Source organism: Thrips palmi, unplaced genomic scaffold (assembly GCF_012932325.1).
Source record: "Thrips palmi isolate BJ-2018 unplaced genomic scaffold, TpBJ-2018v1 HiC_scaffold_15, whole genome shotgun sequence".
Classification (NCBI taxonomy): domain Eukaryota; kingdom Metazoa; phylum Arthropoda; class Insecta; order Thysanoptera; family Thripidae; genus Thrips; species Thrips palmi.
In genome coordinates this window covers 3,037,099-3,064,257 of record NW_023144624.1, presented here as the reverse complement: position 1 = coordinate 3,064,257, position 27,159 = coordinate 3,037,099, and the positions used below count along the sequence as shown (strand labels likewise).

Below are 27,159 nucleotides of genomic sequence, written 5' to 3'. Positions count from 1 at the left end.
GCAAAAGCATGGCATCGGCGTGCGGCCACGCCTGGGAACTGAACCCAAGTCTTCTATCGGGGCGGCCGCTACTTTTTCACTCTCGGCCAGTCGGGGGCCTCGGGGGACCGTCGGGGGACCTGCGTGAGCTAGTTTTTAACCAAATTCTGCGGTCGTTTGTACTCGTTCTAGATTGCCTCCCGCAGCACGTAAGATTAGTAGGGTTCAGGAAAGACTAAGAAAGAGACAAGAAAACTGGTTGCTGTATGATAAATAAAGTGTATTGAGCTGAAAATGGACAAAATATAACATTGAAATAAGTTATTGAAGAAATGATCGTATGGCGTTGTTGACGGCCAGGGGTTCACCCTGGTTGACGAAATGGTTTCCTTCGTTCAAGACCAAAGTTTTGAGGTTCTCGGTTGAAAATTGGAGCATGACCACGCACTTGCTGTCGACCGCAATGTCTTGGGCGCCGTGTAAATACAGGCCTTGTGGCCTTGGTCCGCTGGTTGTCGGGGCGCCCACGAAGTCCGGGAACAGGCCTTGCCGTACAATTGTCTGGTAAGTTGCTTTGTAGTAGCGCAGTGGAGGCGACAGATAGCCTAGTGAAATTAGAATCGAAATTATTTTATTTAGTATTATGTCGTTGGTCATTTTAGTTTTCATCTAACAAGAGGTGTTCCCTTACCACGCTGAGAAAAGTTATATTTATACGCCTCAATATCGTCTTCTGTAATGTAGGGACTGCTTGTTTTGTGGCCCAACAGGGTTTCTCGCAACATTCCAAAGTCGTTGAAACTCACGAATAATTCCGCAAGGTACGGTATTTGGAATAAAAATGTATACCTGTTGGCAGGAAATTATATTATTATAGATAATTTTATAAAGTAGGTAGGCACAGTGCAAATGCTATAGAGGAAAATACCATGATTTGGAAGATTGGTCGGAAGAAAACGATATCAGAAGTTGCGTAAACACCTTCAAAGAGGGTCCGTTCATCAATATGTACTTGTCGATCATTTCTGGGTACCGATCTAAAAAAGACCACGATAGGACAGCGCCCCAGTCATGGCCAACAAGGATGAATTTCTTCCTTCCTGCACAATAAACAAAAATAAATATATTTTATCTATCTATAGAAAAGCTCATGATGCACATTCCTCTCGAGGATTAAGTTTCACAAATGAACTGGTCGCACATACCAAGCGCCGTTACGACCCCTTTGATGTCGTCCACTAAATCAGTCACGGAATAATCAAATACGCCAGTCGGCTTGTCCGAGTCGCCGTACCCTCGCATATCCAAAGCTACCGTCCTGAAACCAAGTCAGAGGTTCATTTTATGTCCGATGGGACACCAAATCATATTGAAAAATTCGTTTGCAATCGACCGACCAGTAGTCTTTGCTGAACTCTCTCATTTGATGTCTCCATGAATACCAGAAATCGGGGAAGCCGTGCAAAAATAACATCAACGGCTTAGATCGGTCTCCTTTCTCAACGAAGTGGAACTTCAAGCCCTGCAATGCAGCCAACACGAACACCATCGATAGTTGTATTATGTTTTTTTTTTCTTCGAGCGCCTGCGACAAACAGGATAGGCAAGCCCGCCAGGCGCGCTTGTCTTTGTCGCTCGTGGTTGCCTACCCGCCGATCCGCAGGCGCGCGGCCCTACCTTCGGCTGTCCTCTACCTTGACCGTGACGTAGCCGTGCTGGCCCAGGTCCGGGTCCTGCAGGCTCTTGGGCGGCACGAGCCGCCGCTTGTACGTGAAGAGCCACCGCGGCGTGGTCATCTGCTTGAACACCATGAACCCCACCGCGTAGCACCCGGTGATGAGGCACTTGATGCCGATGTACAGGACAGCCGCCACAACCCAGATGGCGCTGGCGGTCCACTTGGGCTCCATGCCGGCAGCGAGACGGCGGCTGCGGAGTCCTCGTCGCACTTCTTGTCCTGAACCGAGGCACTGGGCACCTCCACGATGGGAGCGACACCCCTGGGACTCCACCAGGACTCCACCACACCAGCACTGCTCAAGTCTGCCCAAGTCGACTCGATGACTGCCGCCGCTTGCCGCTGGCTGCCCTGACAGGCGACGTGGTCCTCCTGTCCCGAGGGTCGAGGAGGGGGGCCGGGGCCCCCGAGGGGCACGCAGCACGCGCAGCACTGGCGGCACGCCGTCCGAGACAGCTCTAGCAAAAACGGCACGCGTGGCCACCCGATAAGGAAGATCGGCATATCGCTATGAGTTGGAGGGGGGGGCGTTTGTCAAAATTTCACAAAACCTATTTTAGTTGGGCTTGCTGGCATTTTCCTTTGTCTTTCGGAAGACACACTCGAGGAAACGGTACTCCTTCCTGGTCAGCGGCAGGTATTCGGTACGGAAGCAGGCGACCAGTTTTTGGACCGCTCACCTTGAAAGGCATCGGGACTCGGAAGAGGGGCAACGCTCGTGCGTCCGGGCCGCCGCGGCCCTGCCTGGCCCGCGCGATCTGGCATGCAGGAAAAAGGAGAACTAGCTGTTTTTACACGAGTTAGAACTGTGCACGAGAAGAGGCGGGTAAAGGGCTTTTGAGCTCCGAGTTTATTTTGGTTCATTTGATACATGTGTGGCGTGGCGGCTATATGCTCTCTCCCTCTCTCTTTCTTTCGATGTAAGCATAACTGCCGCCCATTTTTATCGGGAGGAGTTGCTACTACTTGTTTTATGGACTACTAGACTGAACATTTAATCGGCGGGGCTAGTCGTCGCCGTACTTGAAACCGGTCTTTGCCTCGAGCCGCGCGCCCGCCATCCGTCCGGCCCGGGCCGACGCACGCCACACGTGACACCGGGCAACGTCCCCAATCGCGGTGTCGTAGTGTTTCGTTTTTAAAAAAAAAAAAACATTGCGTGTGGCCGGCAAGGCGACATCGAGGGATTAAGGGGTGATGGCATGACAGAATAATTGTTCGGGCTAGTAACTACGTCCAGGCAAAGGCCTTCTTTCGCTCATGGGAACGGTCTTCGATTCATGCATTTACAAAGTAATACGGGAGGATGGGCATTCGTCTTAGGATCGGAGCGCAGGAGCGGATCCTGCATTTTTCTAAGGAGAGAGGGAGAGCACTGCCTTTTGCCTGCATACAGGGGCACCGTGGTGCGTGTTGCCTACCATCCGGGCGGTCTATCTAGTACCCAAGGAGGGGGAATGGCCCCCATAAGCCCAGCCGTAAATCTCAATCCGCGCTTGTCGGAGCGGCGGGTGGAAGTCAATCATGCTAGTTTCACGCCAATCGGAGTTCAAAATTGGTGTCAAATATATTTCACAATTTTATTTGAATCTGTTCTGTAGGTCTAAAATGGGTAGGTCAGGATTCTAATGTCTACTCTCCCAGCGGAACTTTTTCTTTGGTGGCACACTTCAACCTCCAGATTTAAATAAAACTATCACTATTTATCAAAATATTGTTTATTATTTGGCATGCGTTACTAAAGTCTTTAGTAGTAGGTAAGTACATCTATCAGTGATCTCTTTCTTCTGGTGGGCGATAGGCCAAACCCAAAGCTTCAAATATAGATTTCTCATCTGGTGTGGGTATAATATAGCCTCCATTCAAGACTTTCAGCCCCTACGGTTAATGGATAAAAATATTATGATATTATCACATACTTTTCAACATACAAGATGAGAGCATGAAATGGTTCATTGGGTTCATTACCTCTCGTACAATGCCTCCATGAAGACTGTGTTCAGATAAACTCATCCCCTTTTTAGCAGCCAGAAGTCGAATTGAGCGATTGAATAGAGCAGAACCAGTGTAGTGCATCAAGGCAGGACCCAATTCGGACTTCTGTACCAAAAATATGTCCAATCTTCTATGCTGAGGTAAAAGATAAATAAAATAAAATTTATATAAAATAAAATAAACTCTTGCACAGAAAAGTTTTCTTCATTTTTAATGCATACTTTCTTATTTTCTCCTGGAAGCTGACAAACCCCAAGATACTTGCGTTCATTTCCATCCTTCTCTATGCTAACCAGGTCGTCTGTAATCAAACCTGGACAACAAAACTTTCAGATAAGTATATTTAAACATGAACCAAAAAGTATCTCCATCATCAAAAGTATCCAATGAGAAGTCACCTGAATTCTTTAAGGATTCCAATAGCTGCGAAAGAATGTTCTTAGAGTCAAGATGATCTGGCTTGCATATCATCACATCAATATCCCCACAAGATTCTTTGCCTCTTCGATATGACCCAACAAGTGTTGCTGTCAACTGGGGTTGAATTGATTTCGCCATCACAGAGACCTAAAAAAATTGAGGCGCAATAAACTTAACAAAAATGTTTTGAACTCAGTAAAAGAAAACTACAGTGCACAATCTGAAGACACTCACAAGCTCTCCTATTTCTTCAACTTCAATTCTAGGAATTCTTTCCAAAAAATCTTGATAATATTTTAAGCCGATTTGTTGTTGTTTAGTGAGAGTCCCCTTTTCTTTCAGATCATCTAAAGTACAAAAGCCCTACGAAAAGAAAAGTGAAAGAAACAAAGTGTTGTACTGTATCTTGCTTTGTTTAAAATTAAGATTTTAAATACCTGCAGATACCATGCCTCAGCAGTTGATGGGCCCACACCCCAGATGTTTGTAAAAAGTTGCAATACTTTAGTTTTGCTGTCTTCACAGACCTCTGAGACTTTTCTAAGGCGGCCAGTTTCTAAAATTTCCCAAACCTTTGAAGCTATTTTATCACCTACACCAGGTAAACTAACAGCATCCTTTTAGAGAAAAAGAAAAATTATTACATTACTATAGTATAAAGTACTAAAACTCATTGAAAAATGACAACTAACTTCATAACTAGAGAGAACTTTCCCACATCTCTTAATAGCACTGATGGCTTTAGTGTATCCATGGGATCGCCATGTGTCCCCTTTTATACGGAAAGCATCAGCTAGTTTTTGTAGCTCTTGAATTACAATCTTATTTTCTTCTAAACTGGTGTTTACAGAGGAACTTTGTGAGCAGGCAAACTTCTGTAAAATAAAAAGGATGAACCAGTCAATTTATTTGTCTTTAAACAAAAAGAGTAGGCACAAAGCAATGAGAAGTGCTTACTTCTACTTCAATTGTCTCCTTGGAGCATGACGGTTCTGATAGAGCAAAATTATTACTTAAGTTTTCTCGACCTTGCTCAGATAGCTTTTGTTTCTTCGGTGGCAAACAGTCCTCATCATAAGATGGCTGATTATGAGGCTTGTAATTTTCAAAACTCATGCATTTGTGGAATTTTATAGAGTCACTCAGCCATTTAGTACCAACAACAGTACATGATCCCATGTTTTTGTACGCTTTCAAATGCTGCTCCAAAATTTTGGAGTTTTGTAAAAGAGAATCTTCTACAACAATAAGTGTAGGATTTGCTTCACCACTCTTCACTTGACTAAGTGAGCAAACCTTACCACCTCCTTTCAAAATTTGAGATTCAAAGAGTGATAAGCGTTTCTTCCCAATAAGAATCGGCAAGACAAAAATGGACAGGTTTTTGGAGAAGAGGGATGCCTTGGTTGGCTCTTTGGCAGTTACTTGTTTATTCATAATTAGGGAAAGGGAACAAAAAGAGGCAACCTAGATATTTCTGTAACAACCAACGTGTTGATACAATCTGTATTAGTTTTTTAAAATTTTACAAGAACCCTTAATCAGAATCGGCATCAGCCTTTTCAACAACAAGATCTGCGTCAAGAGGTACTGAGGGTTCTGGAACCCATGTTGACTCCCACTCAGCCTGCAAACGACTGACAAGTTGCACTATAAGAGTTGCATCCACATCAATATCTGGAGTTCTGCGTTCAAATTTTCTTTCCATGAACTGATTTAACCAATCAAGAAAACCACATTTAATGTCCTGTAATAAAAACGCCTTGTAGCCAAACCAGATTTAAAACTCTTCTAGCAAATAAATGCAAAAATGATACATACATGATCCGTTTCAAAGGAAACCACTTGAGATAATCCTGAGTCAACAATTGATACCAAGGAATACAATTCCCAAGATTCCAATTTTAAGAAAGTGTCGAAATTCCCCAAAAGAATATTCATCAAGAGCAAGGGCTGCAATTAAAGAGGATAATTTAGAATATTTAAGTCACCTGCTTTGAAAATGTTGCAAATATTGTACTTTTATCTCTGCTTACATCAGAGTCAGCAACAAAGGTCTGTTGCAGTGAGAATACTTGTTGACAATGAGCCACACAAAGGCACCAACGCATACATTCAGGAACTACACATTCTGACAGGAATGCAACTTCAGCATGATGTGATACTGTTTGAAGTAATGACTCACAATACTCCGCGATCTGTCAACAAGAATGAAAAACTGGCTATGGTTCGAACATTTGAAAAACTTAATAAACACATATCAATAATACTTTGCTTTTCTTACCCAGGGTGAGGTTTGTGAGTTGGCCAAGTGTTCTAAACAAGCATGAACAGATGACAGACAGGAATAATAGTTCTTATCAAGCACTAGAAGAGTTAGTAAAATGAAGATGGACTTTTTGCAGCTTTGGCTTCCTTCTAAATTGTTGCACGACAGTTGATAGGATAAAACTTGTAAAACCTGCAAGGAAATCGTTAATAATAGTAACACTTAAAGAATGACTGATTGAGTTATTTTAAAATTAAGAAATAAATGCACACGGAACATAAGGTATGAGAACAAAACTACAAATAGAAAACAAAAGGTTAAGAATCATGTTAGCAAACCTTTTGAACATTGACTACTTTAACAGGGACAAGTGTATTTTCACTCACTTTCTCAACATTTACAGGAGAAATCAAAATACTGCAGTCCAAATTGGAAATTATAGACTCAATGTCATGTTCTGAAACAAAGTCACTTGGAGAAGCCCCTGTGTGAGAGAAACACTCAAGTTAATGACAGTAGCTGGTAGGAAGCTGATATTTCAGAAATAACTAAGACACAAGGATTTACCCCAATTGTAAAATACTAGGACAACTTCTTCAAAAGTTAGTTTCCAGCACGAATTGTACTCTATTAATAAATCATAACAATTCTGAACAATAAATTCGTTTGGGTGGCACGACATCAACAACCACAAATATTGGAGATATTGTCGTTGAAGGTCATCATCAGAAGTCTGGAACAATGCATAAATTGCAGATTTTCCTCAGATTTGAAAGTACATTGATGATACTGGGTTATAATCATTTGCGCATAAACTGCGTACACTGTAACTAACCTTGAATTTAGACCTGACCCAAGAAAAGAATTCGTCTGCATTTTCTGATGAGCATTTAAAAAATTTGGAGGGCCCCAGCTTTTCAGTTGTGAGGGAATCTGAAAATCATCATAAAAAGTCAAGAAAAGTCAACACAGTCAATCATAAGGTTGAAGTGTGATCTCTTACCACAGTTAAAAGTTCTCAAGCTCCTATCGGGGTGAAAAAATTGTCTTGAAGGAGGAAAGGCACAAATTGTTGGTTTGGGTAAATCTGGTATGTTGATTTGATCTGAATAGAAAAAGCAAAAGGTTTCAACATGCACAAACACTAACCAATAATTTTTAATTCTTAATACAAAAAAAAAAAAACTTTACGAAAATTGAAGAGGGATCAAAAACTCACCTTCAGTTTGGTCATCAAATACCAATTGATGTTCTTCGATCTGTCTTTTCAGCTCTTTTCTTGCACGGTTCTGAGCTATTTCAGCATCTACATTAATTCTGGTGACAGCATAAGGCTGAAACACAGAATGAATACATAAAAGTAAATAATTAATTTCCTTATTTCATCCCAATAATTTGATGCTTGACATGACGCTTCACACATTTCCGGAGGCAGAAGACCGTTCCCACAAATTTACTGTCCCTGTGTGCAAGCAGTTGCATCCACTGGTTTGGAATGGTACTGCCCACCATCAGATCAAAGAGATGGACCTTTTAGAGAAATTTGGTCTGCAATAGTAGTTGTTACCGGCATAAAACCGCAAAAGCAAGTTGTCAAGATCAATTTTCTTAAAAAACAGAAGACCAGTATTTGTGTATTGCCTAGCAGAGTACAATTTCTAGATAGAAGAAAGACAACCCATTGGACCAAGGGTTCTTCATGTTGAAAAAATTAAGAAACAGCTACATTATCTTTATTACTCTAATTGTTTAAAAAGAAATTGCAAAGAATTAAATCGACAACTACAATGACATACTTTCTTACTAATAAACTGAGACCCAATCTCCAAATCCGGGAAATCATCACCTGAGTCACTCATTGTTCACCTGTTAAAATAGAAAATTATAATTACCATGATAATTACAAAACAACACTGCGCAAAGCTGCAGCAGGAAGCAGGAAGCAAGGTTATAAACACGGTTTAAGGTTTGATTTAAAGAGGAAGATATGTCAGCTGAAAGACATCACCAATTGCACAACAAAATCAAACAAAATAAATTTGAATTACAATAAAAGCAGCGTCAGTCCGCTGAACCCAAAGTAGTAAATACGGAGCGCGGAGCCGAGTCGTCAGGGCAACGCGACGGTAAGCGAAGCGACGGTGGAGAGTGGAGGCGGGAAACCGGGAAACTGACCGACTGACCCGCCGAGCCGAGCCTGAGCCCTAAGCCGAGAGGGAGGGGAAGGGGGGAAGGGGGGAAGGGAGGAAGAAAGAAGGGGGCGGCCGGGGGCGGCCGGCGGGAGAAAGAACTTGACAACCTGCGGCGTTTGGAGCCGAACCGAAAATAAACGAAACACGAGACTTTTGGGAATCAAGACGGAAATTAAGATCTAACTGTGAAACGCAATGCATGCAGTTTGACATTGCTGTTACGCTCTACAAGACAGATTGTAAACAAACCACCTGCCGAGAAAGCTAAGAAAACAATAACAAGCCTCCCCTTCGCCCCCGCCCCTTTCCGCGTAGCCAACCCCTTTGTGCTACATGCCTGGACTTGAAGTTTTGATGTGTACGTACCCTGCTTTTGGACATGAAAGAAAGGTATGTCTTTGTCACTTGAGAAGTGCGATATGTCATATAGCACGGAAAACGCCATGAGATTTGCAACTTTTTTTTACCCATGCCAGCTTTGTTTCTTTATCCAACCGGCGTGTCAAGTGTCGCCGTCTGGGTGGGAGTGCGAAGCGTGTGGAGCACGGAGCACAGCACTTCGTCCACATTTATTGATAGCGCTTAGGAGTTGTCATTCCGTCTTGACGTAAATTACCAGCTTTATGGTCCTGCAACTCTTTGAAGAAGCAGGTATCATCCCTCGCCTCTCGTATCTGTGCAACTGCGAAAGAGAAGTGTACGCCTTGACAGTGTCTTCGCCAACATCCACGTACGATCTGCCATGGGCTTTACCACTTGCACGGTTTGGTTCGGTGTTAAACATTGTTGCCTCTTTCAGATGTCTCGTAATAAATTAAGAGAAGCATGGCCCCTTGAATATGCGGTTGAACATCATGAAATTTTCAGAGAGAAAGAACTTACCAGAAGGAACTTCACCTTCGCTAGTCCTCAGGTACAGTTCATGTCCTTTGTCATTCCAATGTTTACATTCGTTCATAATTTTTCGTTTTTCTCTCTCTCTCTCACTCTTTCTTTCAAGATTCAACACCGGGCATATTTGGTAAGCTGGATCCGAGTTCGAGCTGAAAAATTCAACTTGGGCACATGCACAGTTCACCTGTCAATTTACCTCTTAGACATATTTATGGATAACTACAACATTGAATTGGAGAAGCTCCACCTTGTCGCTCTGATCTGTCTTCAAATTGCTTGTGAGTAGCAGATGTTACCTTATTTTCCAATGCCTCATTAATCTTTTGAAAATGTTGGATGCGTATTCATTGAGACAAGCAATGGTTCTTTTGACTTCCAGCTAAATTTGAAGAATATGACATTAGAACTCCAAAAATCAGTCAACTGAACAGCGTTGCCAACAATAGGTATTCAACATCAGACTTTCATGATTTGGAAGTGATGATGCTGACTTTCTTTGATTGGAATTTGAATATACCAACAGCAGCACACTTTGCCGAATACTATTCATTGTTTACTGTAACTCGGACAGACTGGGATCCAACAGAGTATGTTTCTTATGAAACATTTTGGCAAGAAGCCCAAAGAGCTGTGAAAGATTATTTAGAGCTATCTCTACTAGGTGAGTTTTTTTGCTCCTAGTTATGGTATCCTCATGAAGGGGAACAGATTTTCATCCATAGTATATTGTTTCAGATATGTGTATGATTCAATTCATGCCCTCTGTAGTGGCATGTGCATGTATTCTTCTAGCAAGGCAGCAATTACGCCTTGCCTACAGATGGACCAAAGAGCTGACTGCCATTACTAAATATGTTTGTGATGATCTCGTATTATGTGCCAATGCAATTCTCAGGTAAGTTTTGACAGAGAAATATTGTGATATATGGCATTCATAATGCATTCACATGTTAATACTTTTCCCTTTAATTCAACAGTAGAAACCCCAATCGTGGCAGCGATTGTAAACGGAAGGTTGTAGATTCTCCTGATATGGGTTATGCAACTGGAGGCAGCAACATCAGTACACCAGAAGGAACCTCTAGAAAACGGCGGGCCATTAGAGAAGATGGTCATGCTACTATTAACTATTGATTTTTTAAAAAATGATTTTTTTGTTTCGGTTTTGTTGAGTATGAATCAATTGATTGATTTATCATTAATGCAGTGAACATTGTTACATATTCATTTTGGGCCTGAAGAAGGCTAATACTAGTCAGAGGCATTTACCTTAATTTTGATTTATAGATCTGTTAAATTTCAACCTTTTATCAATGTTTCAACAACATATCTTTTTAAGGTAATATTATTTTCAGAGTTAAACTGTACAATCAAGGAAGTCCTCAATCATCAACCATCTCCTGCTGAGATCTTCTGTGAATTTTGTTAGAAACTTGATTATTATTGATATTGATCAACTTGTGGTAGTGGTCCTTTTTTGTTAAAAAGTAAGCAAATTTGTAGTTGAGTCTTTCTTTTCCTGTAAAAACCTATAATACCGTGAGGGAAGATAAAAATGAAATAAATCAAGCTGTGCTCTACCCAATGTCATAATTAATATAAACAACACATACAGGTCTGCAATAAAAAAATATCAGTCACATTATGTACACATGAAAGATAATAACAAATGTATATCAAAGATCTTTTGCTAGTATGTACGTGTGCAAAGAGCACGCAAACTAAAAAAAAATCACAACTGTTTCATCAAATGCGTTCACCTCACCTCATATACTGTAAAATAGGCTGGTAAAAATATGCTTAACAAATATATAAAGTGCATAAGACAAGCAACCATCATCAGACTTGTTGCTCTTACAGTCCGGCGTGGTATATCAAATTGAATTATAACGAGTTAAAGGTGTAACAAGGGCTTGGAACATTCCCAAAGGAAAAAAACAACAAGAATAATAATAATGTTATTACACTCGGTGCATTCTAATCAAACCTGCTAGGTTCAAAATTATAAAACCGATGACTCAATCTTTCAAGATGAAAGCTAAGATCAAATAAAAGATTTCTTTCCTTGCAGCAGGTGATATCCAATAAAAATCGGTGGGTTTAACTTACATGGTTAGTCCCAGTGAGAACCAAAATTTGTGGCGACGTTGAATAAACATGGATTGACGTCCTCAAATTTGACCTAAGTTTTGACGGAACTTTGGCCTTTAGTGCTGACTTGACATCTATTTGATGTTGATCCAATTTTCGTTTCTCACTGACTGTGTCCCTACAAAATCATAACCACTTGTGGTCTTCTAACAAATATAATTAGACAAATGGTCCCACCATAGGTAATTTTCAGATGCACACCAAGAGAAGCCAAACTGGATAGCATACATACCAGATATGCTATAAACCCCCATCAGAGGCTGTTAAAATAAACAATTTCCACAGGAAACAAAGAACCTTAGCAAACCCAAATGATTTCAGTATGCACACTGCCCAATAGAATACGAGCAAAACTTAGATGATAAAACTACAGACTTTTACAGTAATTTTTGGAAAAGGTTGTGATGAATTTTTTTTCAAGACACGTGGGATTTGTTCTTAAAAACTTCAATTGATTTGCAATGTTTTGCTTGCAAGATAAAACTGAGGCTACAAGTGATGGCACAAAATTTACAAACATACATCTGAACTATTTTTAAGTCATTCATTTCCCATTCATACATAAAAGATACTTTATCAAGAGCACTATCAAAAACTTTCTATCTTTACAAATAAAAGATATCATAAAAGTTTGGAACAGCATTATAGGACATTTAGACATTTACAGCTGTCCAACCAATCAGAACAATAATAAATTTGTATCTTATATGCAACATTGACATTTAAAAATGTACACAACACATAAAAACAGAAATAACAATTTGATTCATGCGTAAAAGGAATCTCTCTCTGAAATATCAGACAATTTATAGACACCGTACATAGAATTTAGCATGGGGAAGCTCAAATTATTCCAATTCATTGCAAAATAATTTTATCCCTATCAACATGGATGGGTGGACCTTATTTCACACTGAACACAAGAGCATTTTGTCTTCAAAACTGTGACAGTGAAAAATCAATTGAAACTTGAGTGTATTCCTAATTTTAAAAAAGTACAAATCTTCAGTCAAATGTGGATCTTTGAGCAGCCAAATACCATTGTGATTGCTTTAACAAGCCCATAAAAATTTTGTAACTAGGCATATTATCAGCAATCCCATCTGCACAATGATTTAAAGCATAATAGATTATGCTTCAGCAACTCCAGAAGTGCAAGAGCCCAATCTCTTCGCACAAAAATTAACTGAGTTAAAAGATAAGGAAAAATCACATGGTACAAAAAATTACTGATTTGTGATGTAAATATTTTACAATCATATTAATTTTTCTATAATTCTTTGATATAGATTGAAGTTAAACTTAATAAAAACTTTGGTTTGAATTAAAGCTTTGCCATAATCTCACGTGATTTTGAGGCGAATTATTCTGAGGTAAAATTGAAAGTGCTTAGTATTATGGCATTTTGAAATAATAACGATACTAATAATAATGGTTGTGCGTTAAAACCAATAAACATACAATGCAACATTGCTTCAAGGCTGCTTAGTTGAAAATAGAAATGCAGTAACAGTCTCTGTCTACATTGGGCTTCTGAATTTGTGCTTTTGGCATTGTTTTAGTTCCTTCATGGACAAAGAGGGGGGCGAGTGGTCACAAGGGATTGGGGAAACCCAAACCAGATACGTAGTGGTACTTAAATTTGGGATAGACATAATGTCAGAAACATAAGAAGCAAAGTAAATTCCAAACTAGCTAATAAAATGATGATATTTTAATCATAAATAGACTCCAGGTCACTTCTGCCCACTCTGGGTTATTGAACTATCATGAAAAAGATCTTATTATTAAAATAATTATGAGCTGTGTTTCAGCAACTTTCCACACTAGAGGCTCAAGCATCCACCATAAACAGTCTGATACAACTGGATACGGGTGCAAGTATTACATAATAATTTGAGGCTCAGGAACTGAACTGGCAATTGACTTGTGAGGAAGAACTTGGCCCCCATTAATATAAACCTCATCTTTTACAATGACATCTTCTCCAAGAACAGTAGTATTTTCCATTCTTACCCATTGCCCCACAACACTTCTCCAGCCAACAATGCAGCCATCCAACCACGAATGTGATCTGTAAAACCAAAAATGTTCATGAAAGTGTATGTTACTAAAACGAGGAAAAGTTGTGCGATTTCATATAACTCACTTAATTACAGCATCTCTCAAAATGGTACTGCGTTTGATGCAGACTCCATCTTCAATTATAACTCCAGGTCCTACAGTAACGTTGGGACCAATACGACATCCATGTCCAATTTTTGCAGAAGGATGAACAAGAACGTTTCCAACTGTAGTGGGACCATTATGAAGAACAGATGCATTCTTTTGCCTCACAGCAGTAAGATACATGCACATTCCTTTAAAAAAGAGAAAGAAAGAAATATTAGGAACATAATGTGCACAAACTGGAAATTACTTCAGACAAAATAAGAGCCAGATAGGAAAATGTTTGCCCTACCACGAAGAAAATCTTTTGGCTGTCCGACATCCATCCAGAAACCTTGCAACTCCATTGCGTAAAGTTGTCCTTCAGAAGCCATATGAGGAAACACTTCTTTTTCAATGCTTGTGGGCTGGAGTTTAATCCTCTTCAGCACAGTTGGATTGAAAATGTACATGCCAGCATTGATCTTATTTGACACAAATTCTTGTGGTTTTTCAATGAAGCTCTGAATTTTTCCTTGCTCTCCATATACAACAACTCCATACTTGGATGGTTCTTCTACTTTAGTCACAACAATAGTCCCTTCTTTACCATGGTTGCGATGGAATGTGACAAGATCCTTAAAGGGAAACTCACAGATGATGTCAGAGTTTAACACAAAGAAGGGTTCATCAGTTTCACTGAGAATGTCTTTAGCTAATGCTAGTGGGCCTGCAGTGCCCAATGGCTCTGTCTCATGAGAAAAGACCAGCTTGACACCCAGTTTGCTTGCTTCTTCTTTCAACTCCTGCTCCATTTGTTCTGCACGGTATGAAACTGCCAAAACAACTTCATGAACACCAACTTCCACTAAAGCTTCCATTTGATGAAGCAGCATAGGTTTATTGGCGAATTCCACAAGAGGTTTTGGTCGGCTGAGGGTAAGAGGACGAAGCCTTGTGCCATATCCACCAACAAGGATCAGGGCCTTCATTCCTCCTAGTTTGGCGTCGGTGCCGCACATGGTGGGATTTATCCGGTAACTGCAACAAAACAACAGATAAATCAAATGCAACACCTCCAAATTTGGGTTGTTTTTTTTTAATAAAGGGGTGGCTGTAAATTGAGGTGCAAAGTCTACATTTCCATCACTAACTAACTGCCACATCACAGACACACACCATGCCATGAGCTCAAGTAGGTTTGTGAGACTGACGCAAAAAAAAATATATTTGCACAGAGGGTCGGTGATTTGGCATGACTCATGACAGGTGTCCAAAAGATCGACAGCCAATCGAGTACCACAAACATGTCAAGTTGATCATAACCACAACCATACAAATAAACCCGGCCAAAATGGAGCAAATTAAAATTCAGTAGGATGAAATCAATTACGTTTGATTTTCTCTCAGATTAAGGAGCGAATTCACCCCCTCTTGGTCGGTTAAAATTAAAACTAAAACTTACCGGATTTGTGTTTAGTTGGGTGTCAGACGCCACGTAGACCCGACCGCAGTTCCAACTCGGAACGATCGCCGAGCTCCTCCGAGGGTAATCTCATAGGGAAATTCGGCAGCCTCAGCAACTGACAAGACCATAGTCTTATCGAAACGCTAGCCTGGCAGAACCGCTCACTGTCATTTTGAATTTTTTAAGATTATCAGATCTGCTTGACGTGTATATTTACATTTAGCAGTAGGCACAGCCCAAACCGCCGGACTGCAGGCATTTGTTTGTTTGTGATTCGGCTCCGTACCACACTTCGTCCGATGCCTTGTACGAGGCTTCGCAAGTGTGTATGACAAACTGCTCGCTACAATCAGAGCAGGATGCCGCCCGGACAGCAGGCAACCCATTCGACACGCCGACTGTGGTTGAAGCAGAGAAAGTGGCTTAAATACTGGTCTGTTCGAATCATTTTATTGGGTTTCACGTTAACAGTCACACAAACATAGAATTTTCAAAGACAATATTTTGTTTGTATTGCAAACAGGGTTTTTCTCTGTGGCGTGGCAACTCATTTGGCACAGCGCGGCCGGCTGGGCTGGCTACTCGCTCGCCGAGGCAGGCGACGGCAAGCAGAGGGGAACGGAGCGGTAGGGGGCTTTGGACCCTTTGGACACGTCGGTGGCCTTCTTGAGCTTGGGGTGGCTTCGTAACATGTTGACGGGGAGGATGTCAGGGATGATCATGCCTCTCAGGGACAGCCGATGTGGCAACTCGGGCTTCTCTCCGTTCTGGGGCTTATTGACACCTATGGGCAGCCTGGACTGACTTAGAAGGTTCGTTTTGGACTCTCCCTCGGGGCCGAGATCTGCTTTGGTACTGCCCTTCCCCTTCTCCTTCGTGCTGGAGTCGATTGTAGGGCTGGGGCTCGTGTAGGGACTGTTCCTAGCCTCGACCTCGAGACTCTGGTCTACTTCGGGGCAGGGGTTTGTTTCAGGACTATGCCCTGCCTCGAGACTTTGGTCCACCATGGGACTGGGGTTCGTTTTCAGAGTACTGGCCTGGGGAACATCCTCTGCGACAGCACCAGGAACTCGTCGACCCGACACCCCCCCGTCTGCGAAGCGGACTTGGTGCAGCGAGTCATCATGAGGGGCAACGTCGGGACTGTCATCGTTGTCGTCGTCCGCCTGCAAGGGGATCTCCAGCACCAGGTCACTGAAAGATACTTGCTTCCGAAGAACCGCGTGTGGCTTGCGAGTGCCGTTGACAGCACTCTTGACGGCGCTCTTGACGGTGAAGTTCGCGTTGACAGCGCTCTCGACGGGGCTCTCGACGGGGCTGGCGGGGCTCTCAACGGGGCTCTCGACGGGGCTGGCGGGGCTCTCGACGGGGCTCTCGACAGCGTTCTCGAAGGAACTCTCGACAGAACTCCCAACGTCGCCGTCGACTGCACTCTTGACGGAACCGTTGACGGCACTCTCAACGACGCTCTCGACGGTGTCGTCGGCGCAGCTTGTGAGCGTCGCGGACGCCGGCTGCTTGAGGCGGAGGCGGGGAGGCGCAGGGTCTCGCGCGCTCGCCGGCAAGGCCGTCGTCGGGCCGTCAGGGCGGGCCACAGCCTCGAGGCGCTGGACAGCGTCGGCGACGGACACGGCCTGGAACTGGGCGTCCGCCACGGGAGGCGGCGTGCCGGGCGTGCCTTGCGCCCCGGACGACACGGGCCGCATTGGGGGCCACCGCGGGGGGGCGTCGCGCCTCGCGAACACCGCCACAGGGGCAGACCAGCTTCCCCACACGATGCGACACGAGTCCTCGGAGGGCGACGTGGGCACACTCTCGGTGGCGGTCGAGGTGGGCGGCGTGGAGGACACCGGTGAGGTTTGTAAAGGCACGGAGGAGGTCGCCAACGTCAGCGGGGGTGAGGGTAAAACCGTGGGGGCGGGTGCCGGGGGCGTTGTGCGAGGCGATTGGGGTGACTTCGGGATCGCGCTGGATGTTGGTGATCGGTTGGAGCTGGCCTGCAGCACGGCACGCGCGCGGGGTGCTGGCAGAGGTGTCGCAGCGCTGGTTGGGTCAGGCGGCGTCTCCACCGATGTGGCCGACGCGGTTGCTCGCGGCCTGGCTGCCGGTGTCGGGGACGAAGTCGGTGAGGCGGGGGGAGAGGGGTCCGTCGACACGGCGATGCTCAGCTTGTTGGCCCGCGCGAGGCGCGGCGTGGTCTGCACCGCGGCGTCCGTTCTCGCCCCGTCGTCGCCGTGCTTCCCGCGGAGTTTGCCGCCGTCCTGCCGCGAGGGCCGCGGGCTGGCGAGGCCGCCGACGCGCAGCACGATGGGCGAGTTGCAGCGCGCCTCGCTGCGGCAAAGGAGACAGGGATTTAAACTCTGAGGCATCGACTAGGCGACGGCCTGCTGGCCTGCTCGTCGAAGGCGGCGTGCGCGGCGTACCTGGTGCGGAGCAGCAGCTCGGCGGTCCGCGCCATCTCCAGGAGCTGGTCCGACGGGACGCCCTTGTCGTTGCAGTCGCTCCACGACGTCACCTGCCACCGCACCTGCGACAGGTACCCCGGAAGTTCCTGTCCAACGAAAATGAAATAAAAATCGGGTACGAGAACCACTTTGCGCACCGCCGCACCGCGTCGTCCAACTTGCCCGGTCGTGGTCGGTGCTCCAGTAGAAGGCGTCGACGGGGACGTGCTCCAGCAGGCCCTCCAGCACGTCGCGGACGCCTGAGTCCTCCAGCACCACCTCCCTGGGGCCGGACATGGGCCATGGCGAGTGGCCCCAGAGGCGGCGCGGCAGCCGGGGGAAGCCCTCACCCACCACGGCTGCGAACAGGGAGGAAATTGAACCACGATAAATAAAGCACGAGTGACACCGCGCGCGTGTGAGAGAGAGTGTGTGTGTGAGTGTGAGCTCGTCGGGTAATTGAATGACGATGCAGACCGCGGTTTGCCCGAGTTAGAGCGAGCTCACCTTTCCCCGAAGGCTTCAAACGTATTAACATTGATTAGCATCGTTATTATGCATCTTTAGTGCACGGTTCGGTTTCGGAAGCAGATAACAAGGCGGGAGGGGCACCGGCCGCCACGACGACGAGCTGCTATTCAATCAGAGCATCGAACGCATCGCCTGGGACTCGAACGCGTTCCGTGACAGGGACAGGCCATTGACTGGCGGCGCTGGCGGCGCTGGCGGCCACGTCGTGCAGTCCAGTCTGGCAGTCTGGCACTCATCTCCACCAGAAAGCGCGCACCTTGCCTCGGCCTGCCCCGGCCCATCCTCCTCCGACGTCTCCGCCGCGTCCGCCGTCGCCGTGGCCGACGAGTGCTTCCCCCTTCAACTCTCACTTGCACTTTCGGCGTGGACCGATTCCCGGAACACATCAGGGCGAGTACCACGGCACCGACGGCAGCGCCGAGGTGCATCGTCGTGGCTGCGGCTCGGCCTCGGCCACGCCGCCACGCCCAGTGCCCATGCCTGGCCGAGGCCGCGAGGCCAGTGAGGAGGTCTTGGGCCTCCGCGCTCGGTTCGACTCGGTTCCCAGGCCCGCCGGCTTGAACCTGAACCGAACGCCAGGGTCTGATTGTTTGCTCATCGACGGGGGGCCATGGTGAAGTGGTTAGAGTGCTTAGCCGTTGGCGGTTTTCGTTTTCCGCGGTGGTCCACTCCACTTGAGCTCAACGCCGTTGTCCCGCGTGCCGTGCCGTGCCGTGCCGTGCCGTGCCGTGCCGTGCCGTCCCGCGGGCCCTCGAGTGCCTCCCGGAGGACCGTCCTCGTCCTCGCAGGGCCTGCCCTTCGCTGCGCCTGCACCGCCTTCCAGGAAAAGTGACGGGCGAATGTTCCCCCATTTTCCGCCGCCGCCGGCTAGGATGTCCTGGACAGGTAATTATATTTGTCAGGACCTTCCCCCTCCCCCTGCAGGACCTCAGCCTGGAATGGTCCTCGTTAACCAACTGCCACGCCGCGCCGTACCGAGCCTCTGTCGGCCTGTCGGCATGGGAACCCCGGTGCCCCTTGACTGTAGGCCACCCATCGGACTCACCTGTTTAAAACGCGTACCCTCTGTACCCCGCTGGCTCGCGGTGCGTGTGTGTGCGTGTGGTTATTAAAAGTGGCCCTCGTGCGTGAGAGTGTGTCATGCAAGTGCTATCGAGCGTGGCCTGGCGTGGCCGCCCGGTCAAAGGTGAGCCTCGGCCCGATCGAGTGCATCGAGCGCATCGAGTGCGTCCCGGACGTCAGTCACGGGCGAGGCCCGCGGCGGGCAGCCTCGCCGCCTGCGCCGCGTCTCGCGTCTGAAGCGTGGAAACGCGGTGGCAGGGCGGACTGGGCGGACTCCACTCGGCAGCGCGGCGCTTTCCCGGCCAGGCTTTCGCGGCAGGGCTGGCAAGGCAGGGCTGGCAGGGCAGGGAAGGGAAGGGAAGGGAGCAGGGCGGCCAGGAGAATGCACGCCAAGTTTGTTGTTGGTTCCGAATATAGCCCTCGCGATTAGCGCGCGCGGCCCAAGGGCGCGGCGGCGTGGCGTGGCGGCGCGCGGCCGGACTGCCGGACTGCGGTGCCACGCCGTTCTCGGCCTTGGCGGCGAGGCGTGTCCTTGGCGGCGGGCTTGACTCCCTGTCCGTCAGCGGCGCCCTGTCGCTGCCGTGTCGCGGCCGGCGATCGCGTTTCGCCGTAGGAATTAGAGCGTTCATTGGCAGCACTACGAGAGGGGCGCCGCGGACCCTCCGCCCTGCCCTGCCCTGCCCCACCGCCCCGCTCCCCACGCAGCGTCCCCACCGCGGCACCGCAAACCAAACCGATGTCGCGGCACCGCGGCACCGCGGCCGGCCCTCGGTGCGAGAGGCGTGCCCGCGTGTGCCGCGCCGCGTGTCCGTCGGGCGTCGCGTGTCAGTCCGACCCGTGCGCTGGCCGTGCGCTGACGCTGCTGGCCGTGCCGACGCGCCGCTGACACGCCACTGACACGCCGTGCCGTTCCGTGCCGCGCTCTGCCGGCGCCAGAGACAACGTCGAGATAATCACCGGGACAGTGCCGACGGTGCCGATGTGGTAGCGCGGTGTAGTTCGTGTTCCTTCGCAAGGTCGCCGTCTCCGCCGCCTCCGCCGCCGGCGCGGTGGCCCCCCTTGCGCCCTGCTACTGCCTCGCCCGCGGCCACGACTATCGCCGGTCGAAGGCCCCCTCCGGCCTCTCCGCCCGCCCCTCCCCGCCCCTCCCCGCCGTCGGCGTCGGTTGCCGCGAGTTTTGAAGCAGCGAGCGGCGCGTCTAGCGAGGCGCGCGGACCTAACCTCAAAAGTATCCCGGACCTCCGCGCCGCCGCCACGGGAGCCGTCGCCGTGCCCACCGTCGTGCGGACCAGGACCAGCTTGCCCGGCAGCGCGCCGCTAGCCGCCCACTCGCCCCGCCGCGCCGCGCCACGCCGTGCGTCATCTGCACGTAGGAGGCCGCGACCAGGACCTGGCGGCGGAGCAGCGTAGCAGCGTAGCAGCGCGTAGCAACGCAGCCCGAGTGAGTTTCCCCGACAGCCTCAAAAGGAAGGCGATGTGCGCGACACGACCATTCCACTCCTCTTCTGATTCTCGTCGCTCGGCAGTCCGACGTGCGCGTCGACCGCCCTCGGCCTCGGCCTCAGCCTCAGCCCCGCCCTACACCTGCAGTGTCTGCAGGGGTCTGCAGCGACGGCGGGTCGAAGCGCTGGCCGCTAGCGCCCGCCGAGTCGGGGGTAGGCAGTCCCGCCGCGCACGCACGTCCCGCGGGGCTGCCATCCTCTGGTCGGCGGGCGTTACTGGGCCAGCAGGGCCGGCAGGGCCAGCAGGGCCTAGCAGTAGTACTCTAGTAGGGCCCCGTCACCGTCATCACCGCCCGTCACCTTCGGCGCCTCGGCCCGCCTTTACTTGGAACGCCACTATCGGTGCTGTGTGCGATTTATTGACATGGTCTCGGCACCCGGGCTATCTCTCCTGGGCTTCTCGGCGAGCGATCGCTCTTGTGTGTGTGTGTGTGCACGCGCAAGTGTGGGAGAGAGACGGAGAGGCGCCTCACGACTGTGCCATTGGTCGGTCTGGAGACAAATGGTGTGAGTGGCTCCAGCGGCAGGCTGCAGACATGTGCCGCACAAAGGCCCCAAACAATGAGCTATTTACGAACACGGACGCGGCAACCCGGTCTCGTAAGTGAGGGGGGAGGGGGAGGGGCAGGGGGAAAATTACTAGGGCGGACACGGGACCCAGGTTTACGTGTGCGGGTCCGGGCGAGGAGGCTTTGGAACGTTCCGGGCTGTCGTGGCGGAACGTCGTCGGGGGCGTCCCGAGTGATAGGGCCTCGCAACTCGCAGGCCCAGCCTGGCGTCGGCGTCGGCTTCTAGTGCCTCCCGGGGTGGGACTTCCCTCCCCCGCCTCCCCTTCGGCCCTCCCCTCCCCCTCCCGCTATCGATCTCTTCGGGCCTTCGGGCCCTCGGGCCTTCTAGGCGCCGGGGTGTCCCGACGGCCGTCTGGCCGCCCATGCACCGCGGTGGAACTGGCGGGACGGGGGCCGCCCGTAAAAGGGGAAGGACGACGTCAAGTGTCGCAAGCAGCCCGAGCAGCCCAGGCAGCAAACACGATGAGTCTGGAGTGACGCCTGCTCCAGTGGCCGGCCTGTTAAGTCTTGGGGCTGGGGGAAGTCCAGTGGAGTGGAGGTAGGCAGCCGGGCGAGCGCAGACCACCGTGCGGTCAGCCTGCCAGTGCTACCGATACTGCCAACGCGGTGCCTACGACCTGCGCGCCTCTGCCCCTGTCGATGCTCCGCGCTCCAGAGACTCTGCCATTCTGAGGCGCGGGGTAGAGCTGCGGTGGCGCCCGAGGGGCCCCCGGCACGCCGTTTTCGAAAAGCCGCGCGCTGCCCGAGAGAGCTGCCTCGCCGAGCGGTGCTGCCCCCTCGCGGCGGCCGGGCCAACGACGGAGCTTGAGCCCCGCGCCGCCAGAGGGCGTCGGCGTCGGCGGCTGGCTCGGGTCGGGGGACGCGCGGGACGCGAGAGGGACGCACCGCCAAAGCGTTCATTTCGTGACGGCGTCGCCGCGGCGTCGCTGTGATGCAAGGCGTTTCGCGGTACGCCGCGTGACGTCATGGCCAGCCAATGACTCCGCCCGGCACGTCCAGCTGGTCCGTGACGCCGGTCAGACAGAGACGGAGCACGCTGTTGCCCGCCGGCCGGAGGGCGTCCAGGGCGTCCCGGCGCCCCTTGCTGGGCGTCGGCGCGGCGTCGGCGCGGCGTCGGCGCGGCGTCCAGGCGATGAGTAACCCGAGTCTGGACGTCGCGACGCCCACGTGTTTTACTATCCCGGCCACTACACTCTCCAGGAAGCAAGTCGCAACAACTCGACCAAGCCACCGCGGCACGCATCGCAAAGCCAGCGAAGCCAGTGCCCCAGCGGACTCCCCCGGAGGCGTTTCACGCCTTAGCATCAGGCCCTCGGTGAGGTCGTCGATGCTCCCGGTCCCGGACGCGGCGCGCTGCCGGCCGGCCCGCGCAGGACGTGCAGGAGGCGGAGCAGTTGGCGGCGGGCCGGGCCTTCCCCAGCGCGACCGCCACTTCAGCAGTCGAGTCGCGCTTTTCTTGCTTTCCTCCGAAATGCCGGACGGTGCGGACGTCCGCATGACGGTGCGATCCTGGGTCCGGCGCGGCGCGGCGCCTTGCCTCGCCTGGCGGACGGACGGGACGGGACGCCGCGGTGACGCCGACGGGACGGAAGTGTGGCGGGACGGCGTGCTGGACGCGCGCGCCCACGCGTTCCAACGCGTTCACGCCGCCGGCGACACTTACCTGGCACGCCAGTCGAACGCATCTCATATCAAGTTTGCTCAGCTGACCCCTCCCCCCCCCCTGCCCGCCCCGCCCCTCCAGCGTCCGCCTCTCTTTGACGTCACTGTCCATTCATTCGCAAGCCGGCCGCCCCGCCCCGGCAAGTACTCGGAACCGACCGGCCGGCCGGGGTGCAGCTCACGCCGCGAATATGTTCACGGCAGCCGAGTGTTTGGAGAGAGCGTGAGTGGGGGAGGGAGAGAGATGGTGTGAATGGTGTGTCATGACGGAGACGGCGAGTGGCCAGCCGGCCCAGCGTGGCACTACTCTATCGGGGGCATTTCGTCGCCTTATATGGCATGGCGTTGGCGCGCGGCAGACGCCACCGCCAGGTACTGGGTCAGCCTGCGAAGCCTGCGACACCAAACGGCACCAAACGGCACCAAACTCCGCCAAGCAACACCAGACCAGACTGCACCAAACTACACCAAACCGGCCGAAACAGCTCCAAGGGTGACGCGTTGGCGCTCGTCAGGCAAACTCGAAAGCGACGTTTGACGTTTCTCACTGGCCGGACAAGCGGCGTGCAAATTTGCCCGCGTTAAACAATTTCTCTGCACAGCTTTCCGAATGGCCCGATGGCCGGCCGTGGCCGCGGCGGGCCATATCGGATTTGAGAACAAGGCGGCGCACTGTGCTGCTCCGTGCGCCGGGCCCGGCCGGGCCGTGGCGCCGTCCCTTCCAGCGCCGCTCTGTCTGTCCGTCGCTGACGCGCTGACGCGTCAATGACGTCATCTCATGACGCGCCAAACTTTGTCCCCGCGGACACGAGCTTTGGCGCTGCGCACCGAGGACCGCGGCCGACTAAAAATAGTGTCCGGCCGGAGAGTCTCCACTCCAGCCGGATAGGAGTAATTGCACTGCGGTTCAAAGGACCCTTGTCCTCTGCGGTCTCCGTGACGTCATCACTATCAAGTACCGGCGCGTCACTCGCGGCTCGCGGTCTGGAGGCATGGCGGGGCATGGCGGCAGGGAGGACCACGCGGACACGCGACGCGACTCATCTTAGCCTGATTGTTTCTCGACCATTCGGACGGCGAGTCGCACCAGAATACACACTTACACTGTGTAGAGTGTGTGTGTGTGTGTGTGTGTGAGAGAGAGAGAGAGAGAGAGAGAGAGAGAGAGAGAGAGAGAGAGAGAGAGAGAGAGAGAGAGAGCGCTACGTTTCGCCTACCTGAGAAGGCTGCGAGTCGCTGTCTCTCTCGCACGCATACGGGGCGCCCCGGGAGTGCGAGAGAGACACCGCGACGAAAGTACTGTTCGGAACCGGCCTGCCGAGTGACTGACGGCGCGATGTCTCGACTGGTGCAACCATAATGTCATCGCGATGGGCGATAAATTTCTCATACACTCCGCGGCCTGGACTTGGCGCGGGAGCAATGGCTGGAAAGCAGTCGGCCTTGGCCTTGGCACCGGGCCGCCGGCCCCTCTCTGCCTCTCTCTCCCACTCCCCCGCGGCCCGCGCCGAGCAGCGGCCCGGCCCGCGCGACGGCCGGCCCAATCCGCCAGCCGGGGGCTCGGCCGGCCGCCGTTTGCATCAAACATGCACATAACTGGGCCTGGCGTCGGCCTGCCGCTGCCGTTCGGCGGTTCGGCCGTTCCTGCCGCCATTTCGGCGAAGTGCCGCCTCGTCGGGGGCCGGCGGCCGGCGCGCGCCTTGCAGCTTGCAGGTGTGACTAAGGCCGTGGCCACGCGCCTTGCCGCCTTGCCGCGGCCAAAGATCGGGCGACAAACGGCTATTCTTAGCACCTCGCCGGCCAACGCCGCCACCGCCGCCACGCCGGGCCCATCCTGGAGACGCACCCACGCCGACGCACGGACGCACGTCACAGTTCCGCAGTCCGTGCCAATGAGTGACTGACGACGGCCGTCCCGGGGTGGAGCACTTGGGCCGGGCGTACTTGGAGCACTTCCGACACGGCCGGCAGCCGCGGCGGCGCGACGAATCGGCGTCGGGCCGCGTAGACGCCGCACTGCTGCTTGTGCTCGCGGAGCGCCGCGGCGCGTCGCGCGATGACGCGGTCCTGGAGATCCCCGTCCGCGGGCCGCGAGGGGGGCCGCGAGGGGGGCCATGACATTGCCAATCACGGTGCGCGCACATTGTGGTTAAGGACGCCGAGGCTCTCCGCGACGACGCTCTGGCGGCGCTAGTTTCACCGGTGCCATTTCCTCCGTGAATTGAATACACTCCTCGGCCGGTGACGTACATCCTGGCGGAGGGACGCCGCCGTGGCGTCCCGGACCGCGGCGCCGCGGTCTCTGTCCACCCCGAGGCGACGCCATGGCGACGCCGCGCAACGCGCCGCCCGCCGGAGCGAGGCAGCGCCGGCAGCGCCCGGCGCCTCGAACGCCTCCCCCAGCGTCAACACCGCGGCCGCTCGCAGGCGTCACCGTGCACGTGTGTGTGTGTGTGTGTGTGTGTGTGTGTGTGTGTGTGTGTGTGTGCATCTCTGTGAGTGTGTGCACAGGGTTTATGACCGCAGCCCTAGTGTCAACACGTAGGTGCCGCGCGGCTCGGTACAAAACGCAGTAAAACGGTTCCTTGAGGGAAAAGGACAACACGGTCCATTTGACATTGGAAAGCTGGCGACAAATTTTTGAGCTGTTGGAAGATGAACCTTCGATAGGACAAAAGGGAATGCCGCGTGAAGAGCTTGGCGCTTCTTCGTATTGCGCGCGAAAACGAGACGTGTACTATCGACAAGCGCGAGCGGCAATTTTGAGGTTGGTGGGGGTAGAATGTGAGGGGGGCAGCGAGATTGTGCCAGGGACTTAGATCGGCGAGGAGGTGGCTCGACGGGCTGCCGGCCGCGAGTGCAGCGGTGGGGCGCGGTGGGGCGCGGTGGGGCGCGGTGGCGGGTGGCGCGCCGGCGGGTGGGGCCTAGATGGTGGGGCGCAGGGCCTGACCGGGCGGGCCCGGGTGGCAGGGGCAGGCAGGGGGCGGCTGTTGACGCCACGCCATGGCTGCAGCCTCCAACCCACTGACCTACCTCGGCTTGGCCATGGCTTGGCCATGGCTTGGCCGGCGCAGGGCAGGGCCAGCGCATGAGGCATGCCCTCGTCGCCCTCGGGATCCGTCGTGTCGTGGGTCCGTCATCTGAAGGCCTGACTCACGCCGCGGGCCGCGGCCCTCCGTATGGATCCGGGGATGCCCTGGGCCTGGGCCTCGCCCTGGGCCAAGCCCTTGGCCAAGCCCTGGGCCCTCCGGGTTCGATCCGCCGGCAGGCCGCGGACGCCGTGCCGGCGGCGTGCTGCTCCTCGCGGTGCAGCGCCTGCCGCGTCCGTGTCGCCATAATGTGCTTCCCCGAAAGGCAGGCCGACGGGCCGATGCCGACGGGCGAGCGCGGAGCAAGGCACGCCCAGCCGGTGCGAGCCGCACGCCGCACGCCGCGGGCCGACACTCACGGGTATTACCACGAGGGACGAGCCGCGGGGACAGCGCGCACGGGGAGGGTGGGCGGCAGGGGGCAGGCCCCGGGGCACGCCGGGGTGTGGACAGGGGAGGACGCGACAAGTGAAGCGGAACAAGACGCTGACCTACTGCCGGAGGGGGTGGCGCCGCACGGCCGCACGGCCGCTTGGGGTGGGACAATGACCTTGCCTAGGCCGTGGGCCGGCCGGGGGGTGGCTGCGGACTAGGCCTGGTGCTGGCGTAGGCAAGGCGTAGGCAAGGCGCGGGCCTGCCATAGCGTTTCGCGGAAGCGGCCATGAGAGTCACGCAACGGCCAACCCCTTCATCAAGGCAATTGAACAAAGGGCCGACGGGCCGACGACGGGCCGCCCCACCCCTTTCCAGGAAACGCATTGCCGCGCGGGGACAGGCAGGCCAGGGCACGGCACGGCGCCCACATCGGCCCTCGCGGCCTCGCGGCCCACCTCAAGGCACGACAAGCAGGACAACTACCGCCACGAGCAGACGGGCGCCACCCCTCCCCCTGCCCTCGCCTCGCACATGTCCGAGACTTATGCCCGCGAAGTGCGAAGCTGGCGGGGCGAGGCCGCGAGGCCGCGAGGCTGGCGAAGACGGGAGCGCCAAGTGGGCGTCATTCACGGAAGGCAATGGAAAGGGGTTCTACAGTACTACGGGGGCGC

General features: G+C 52.0%; 6 protein-coding genes across 15 annotated transcripts; 1 reads left to right on the top strand and 5 right to left on the bottom strand.

Moving 5' to 3' along the window:
* Positions 1-235: 235 nt before the first annotated feature.
* On the bottom strand, positions 236-3,320 carry LOC117641796 (epoxide hydrolase 4-like). The gene is made up of 6 exons (XM_034379433.1): positions 1,674-3,320; positions 1,377-1,501; positions 1,185-1,297; positions 908-1,079; positions 671-828; positions 236-584 (listed from the first exon to the last, which is right to left on the bottom strand). Exons 1-6 carry the CDS (start codon positions 1,887-1,889, stop codon positions 301-303), a joined length of 1,068 nt encoding a protein of 355 aa, XP_034235324.1. The 5' UTR covers positions 1,890-3,320; the 3' UTR covers positions 236-300.
* A 99-nt stretch (positions 3,321-3,419) lies between these two features.
* On the bottom strand, positions 3,420-5,606 carry LOC117641793 (DNA polymerase lambda-like). The gene is made up of 8 exons (XM_034379422.1): positions 5,090-5,606; positions 4,825-5,007; positions 4,570-4,749; positions 4,367-4,495; positions 4,111-4,279; positions 3,934-4,025; positions 3,686-3,847; positions 3,420-3,595 (listed from the first exon to the last, which is right to left on the bottom strand). The coding sequence occupies exons 1-8, from the start codon at positions 5,567-5,569 to the stop codon at positions 3,488-3,490; spliced, it is 1,503 nt and encodes a 500-aa protein (XP_034235313.1). The 5' UTR covers positions 5,570-5,606; the 3' UTR covers positions 3,420-3,487.
* On the bottom strand, positions 5,603-8,978 carry LOC117641794. 6 transcript variants are annotated; one of them, XM_034379424.1, is made up of 11 exons: positions 8,960-8,978; positions 8,198-8,267; positions 7,621-7,735; positions 7,405-7,506; positions 7,237-7,334; positions 6,969-7,134; positions 6,740-6,885; positions 6,417-6,593; positions 6,169-6,330; positions 5,954-6,085; positions 5,603-5,879 (listed from the first exon to the last, which is right to left on the bottom strand). In XM_034379424.1, the coding sequence occupies exons 2-11, from the start codon at positions 8,258-8,260 to the stop codon at positions 5,670-5,672; spliced, it is 1,371 nt and encodes a 456-aa protein (XP_034235315.1). In that variant the 5' UTR covers positions 8,261-8,267; positions 8,960-8,978; the 3' UTR covers positions 5,603-5,669. The 6 variants fall into 6 exon arrangements, with proteins under 6 accessions (XP_034235315.1, XP_034235314.1, XP_034235318.1 ...); XM_034379423.1 differs by lacking the exon at positions 8,960-8,978 and adding an exon at positions 8,450-8,667; XM_034379427.1 differs by lacking the exon at positions 8,960-8,978 and adding an exon at positions 8,450-8,667 and having other exon boundaries at positions 6,788-6,885.
* Positions 8,851-11,067, top strand: LOC117641797 (cyclin-J). 3 transcript variants are annotated; one of them, XM_034379435.1, is made up of 7 exons: positions 8,851-8,983; positions 9,070-9,290; positions 9,393-9,506; positions 9,594-9,765; positions 9,867-10,148; positions 10,223-10,382; positions 10,465-11,067. In XM_034379435.1, the coding sequence occupies exons 3-7, from the start codon at positions 9,393-9,395 to the stop codon at positions 10,619-10,621; spliced, it is 885 nt and encodes a 294-aa protein (XP_034235326.1). In that variant the 5' UTR covers positions 8,851-8,983; positions 9,070-9,290; the 3' UTR covers positions 10,622-11,067. The 3 variants fall into 3 exon arrangements, with proteins under 3 accessions (XP_034235326.1, XP_034235327.1, XP_034235325.1); XM_034379436.1 differs by having other exon boundaries at positions 9,070-9,323; positions 10,468-11,067; XM_034379434.1 differs by having other exon boundaries at positions 9,070-9,323.
* LOC117641795 (mannose-1-phosphate guanyltransferase beta) lies at positions 11,063-15,535 on the bottom strand. Of its 3 annotated transcripts, XM_034379432.1 has the most exons (5): positions 15,472-15,535; positions 15,252-15,402; positions 14,100-14,827; positions 13,788-13,998; positions 13,523-13,712 (listed from the first exon to the last, which is right to left on the bottom strand). In XM_034379432.1, exons 3-5 carry the CDS (start codon positions 14,806-14,808, stop codon positions 13,523-13,525), a joined length of 1,110 nt encoding a protein of 369 aa, XP_034235323.1. In that variant the 5' UTR covers positions 14,809-14,827; positions 15,252-15,402; positions 15,472-15,535. The 3 variants fall into 3 exon arrangements, with proteins under 3 accessions (XP_034235321.1, XP_034235323.1, XP_034235322.1); XM_034379430.1 differs by lacking the exons at positions 15,252-15,402; positions 15,472-15,535 and adding an exon at positions 14,966-15,107 and having other exon boundaries at positions 11,063-13,712; XM_034379431.1 differs by having other exon boundaries at positions 15,252-15,518.
* A 297-nt stretch (positions 15,536-15,832) lies between these two features.
* Positions 15,833-16,960, bottom strand: LOC117641065 (proline-rich protein 36-like). The gene has a single exon (XM_034378169.1). It carries the CDS (start codon positions 16,958-16,960, stop codon positions 15,833-15,835), a length of 1,128 nt encoding a protein of 375 aa, XP_034234060.1.
* Positions 16,961-27,159: the final 10,199 nt, after the last annotated feature.

Excerpts from the sequence above, each read along its gene's own strand:
- LOC117641794 (XM_034379424.1), bottom strand. The coding sequence starts at position 8,260 with ATGAGTGACTCAGGTGATGATTTCCCGGATTTGGAGATTGGGTCTCAG. Across the intron at positions 7,736-8,197 it reads CTCAGTTTATTAGTAAGAAA|CCTTATGCTGTCACCAGAAT; the intron begins GTATGTCATTGT and ends TCTGTGTTTCAG. Across the intron at positions 5,880-5,953 it reads TTTCCTTTGAAACGGATCAT|GACATTAAATGTGGTTTTCT; the intron begins GTATGTATCATT and ends TTTTTATTACAG.
- LOC117641065 (XM_034378169.1), bottom strand. The coding sequence starts at position 16,960 with ATGCGGCCCGTGTCGTCCGGGGCGCAAGGCACGCCCGGCACGCCGCCT.
- LOC117641793 (XM_034379422.1), bottom strand. The coding sequence starts at position 5,569 with ATGAATAAACAAGTAACTGCCAAAGAGCCAACCAAGGCATCCCTCTTC. Across the intron at positions 4,280-4,366 it reads TTGAAGAAATAGGAGAGCTT|GTCTCTGTGATGGCGAAATC; the intron begins GTGAGTGTCTTC and ends CAATTTTTTTAG. Across the intron at positions 4,026-4,110 it reads GGAATCCTTAAAGAATTCAG|GTTTGATTACAGACGACCTG; the intron begins GTGACTTCTCAT and ends TTTGTTGTCCAG.
- LOC117641796 (XM_034379433.1), bottom strand. The coding sequence starts at position 1,889 with ATGGAGCCCAAGTGGACCGCCAGCGCCATCTGGGTTGTGGCGGCTGTC. Across the intron at positions 829-907 it reads GACCAATCTTCCAAATCATG|GTATACATTTTTATTCCAAA; the intron begins GTATTTTCCTCT and ends TCCTGCCAACAG. Across the intron at positions 585-670 it reads ATATAACTTTTCTCAGCGTG|GCTATCTGTCGCCTCCACTG; the intron begins GTAAGGGAACAC and ends TAATTTCACTAG.
- LOC117641797 (XM_034379435.1), top strand. The coding sequence starts at position 9,393 with ATGTCTCGTAATAAATTAAGAGAAGCATGGCCCCTTGAATATGCGGTT. Across the intron at positions 9,507-9,593 it reads TCACCTTCGCTAGTCCTCAG|ATTCAACACCGGGCATATTT; the intron begins GTACAGTTCATG and ends CTTTCTTTCAAG. Across the intron at positions 9,766-9,866 it reads GATCTGTCTTCAAATTGCTT|CTAAATTTGAAGAATATGAC; the intron begins GTGAGTAGCAGA and ends TTTGACTTCCAG.
- LOC117641795 (XM_034379430.1), bottom strand. Across the intron at positions 13,999-14,099 it reads GCCAAAAGATTTTCTTCGTG|GAATGTGCATGTATCTTACT; the intron begins GTAGGGCAAACA and ends TCTTTTTTAAAG. Across the intron at positions 13,713-13,787 it reads TTGAGAGATGCTGTAATTAA|ATCACATTCGTGGTTGGATG; the intron begins GTGAGTTATATG and ends TTGGTTTTACAG.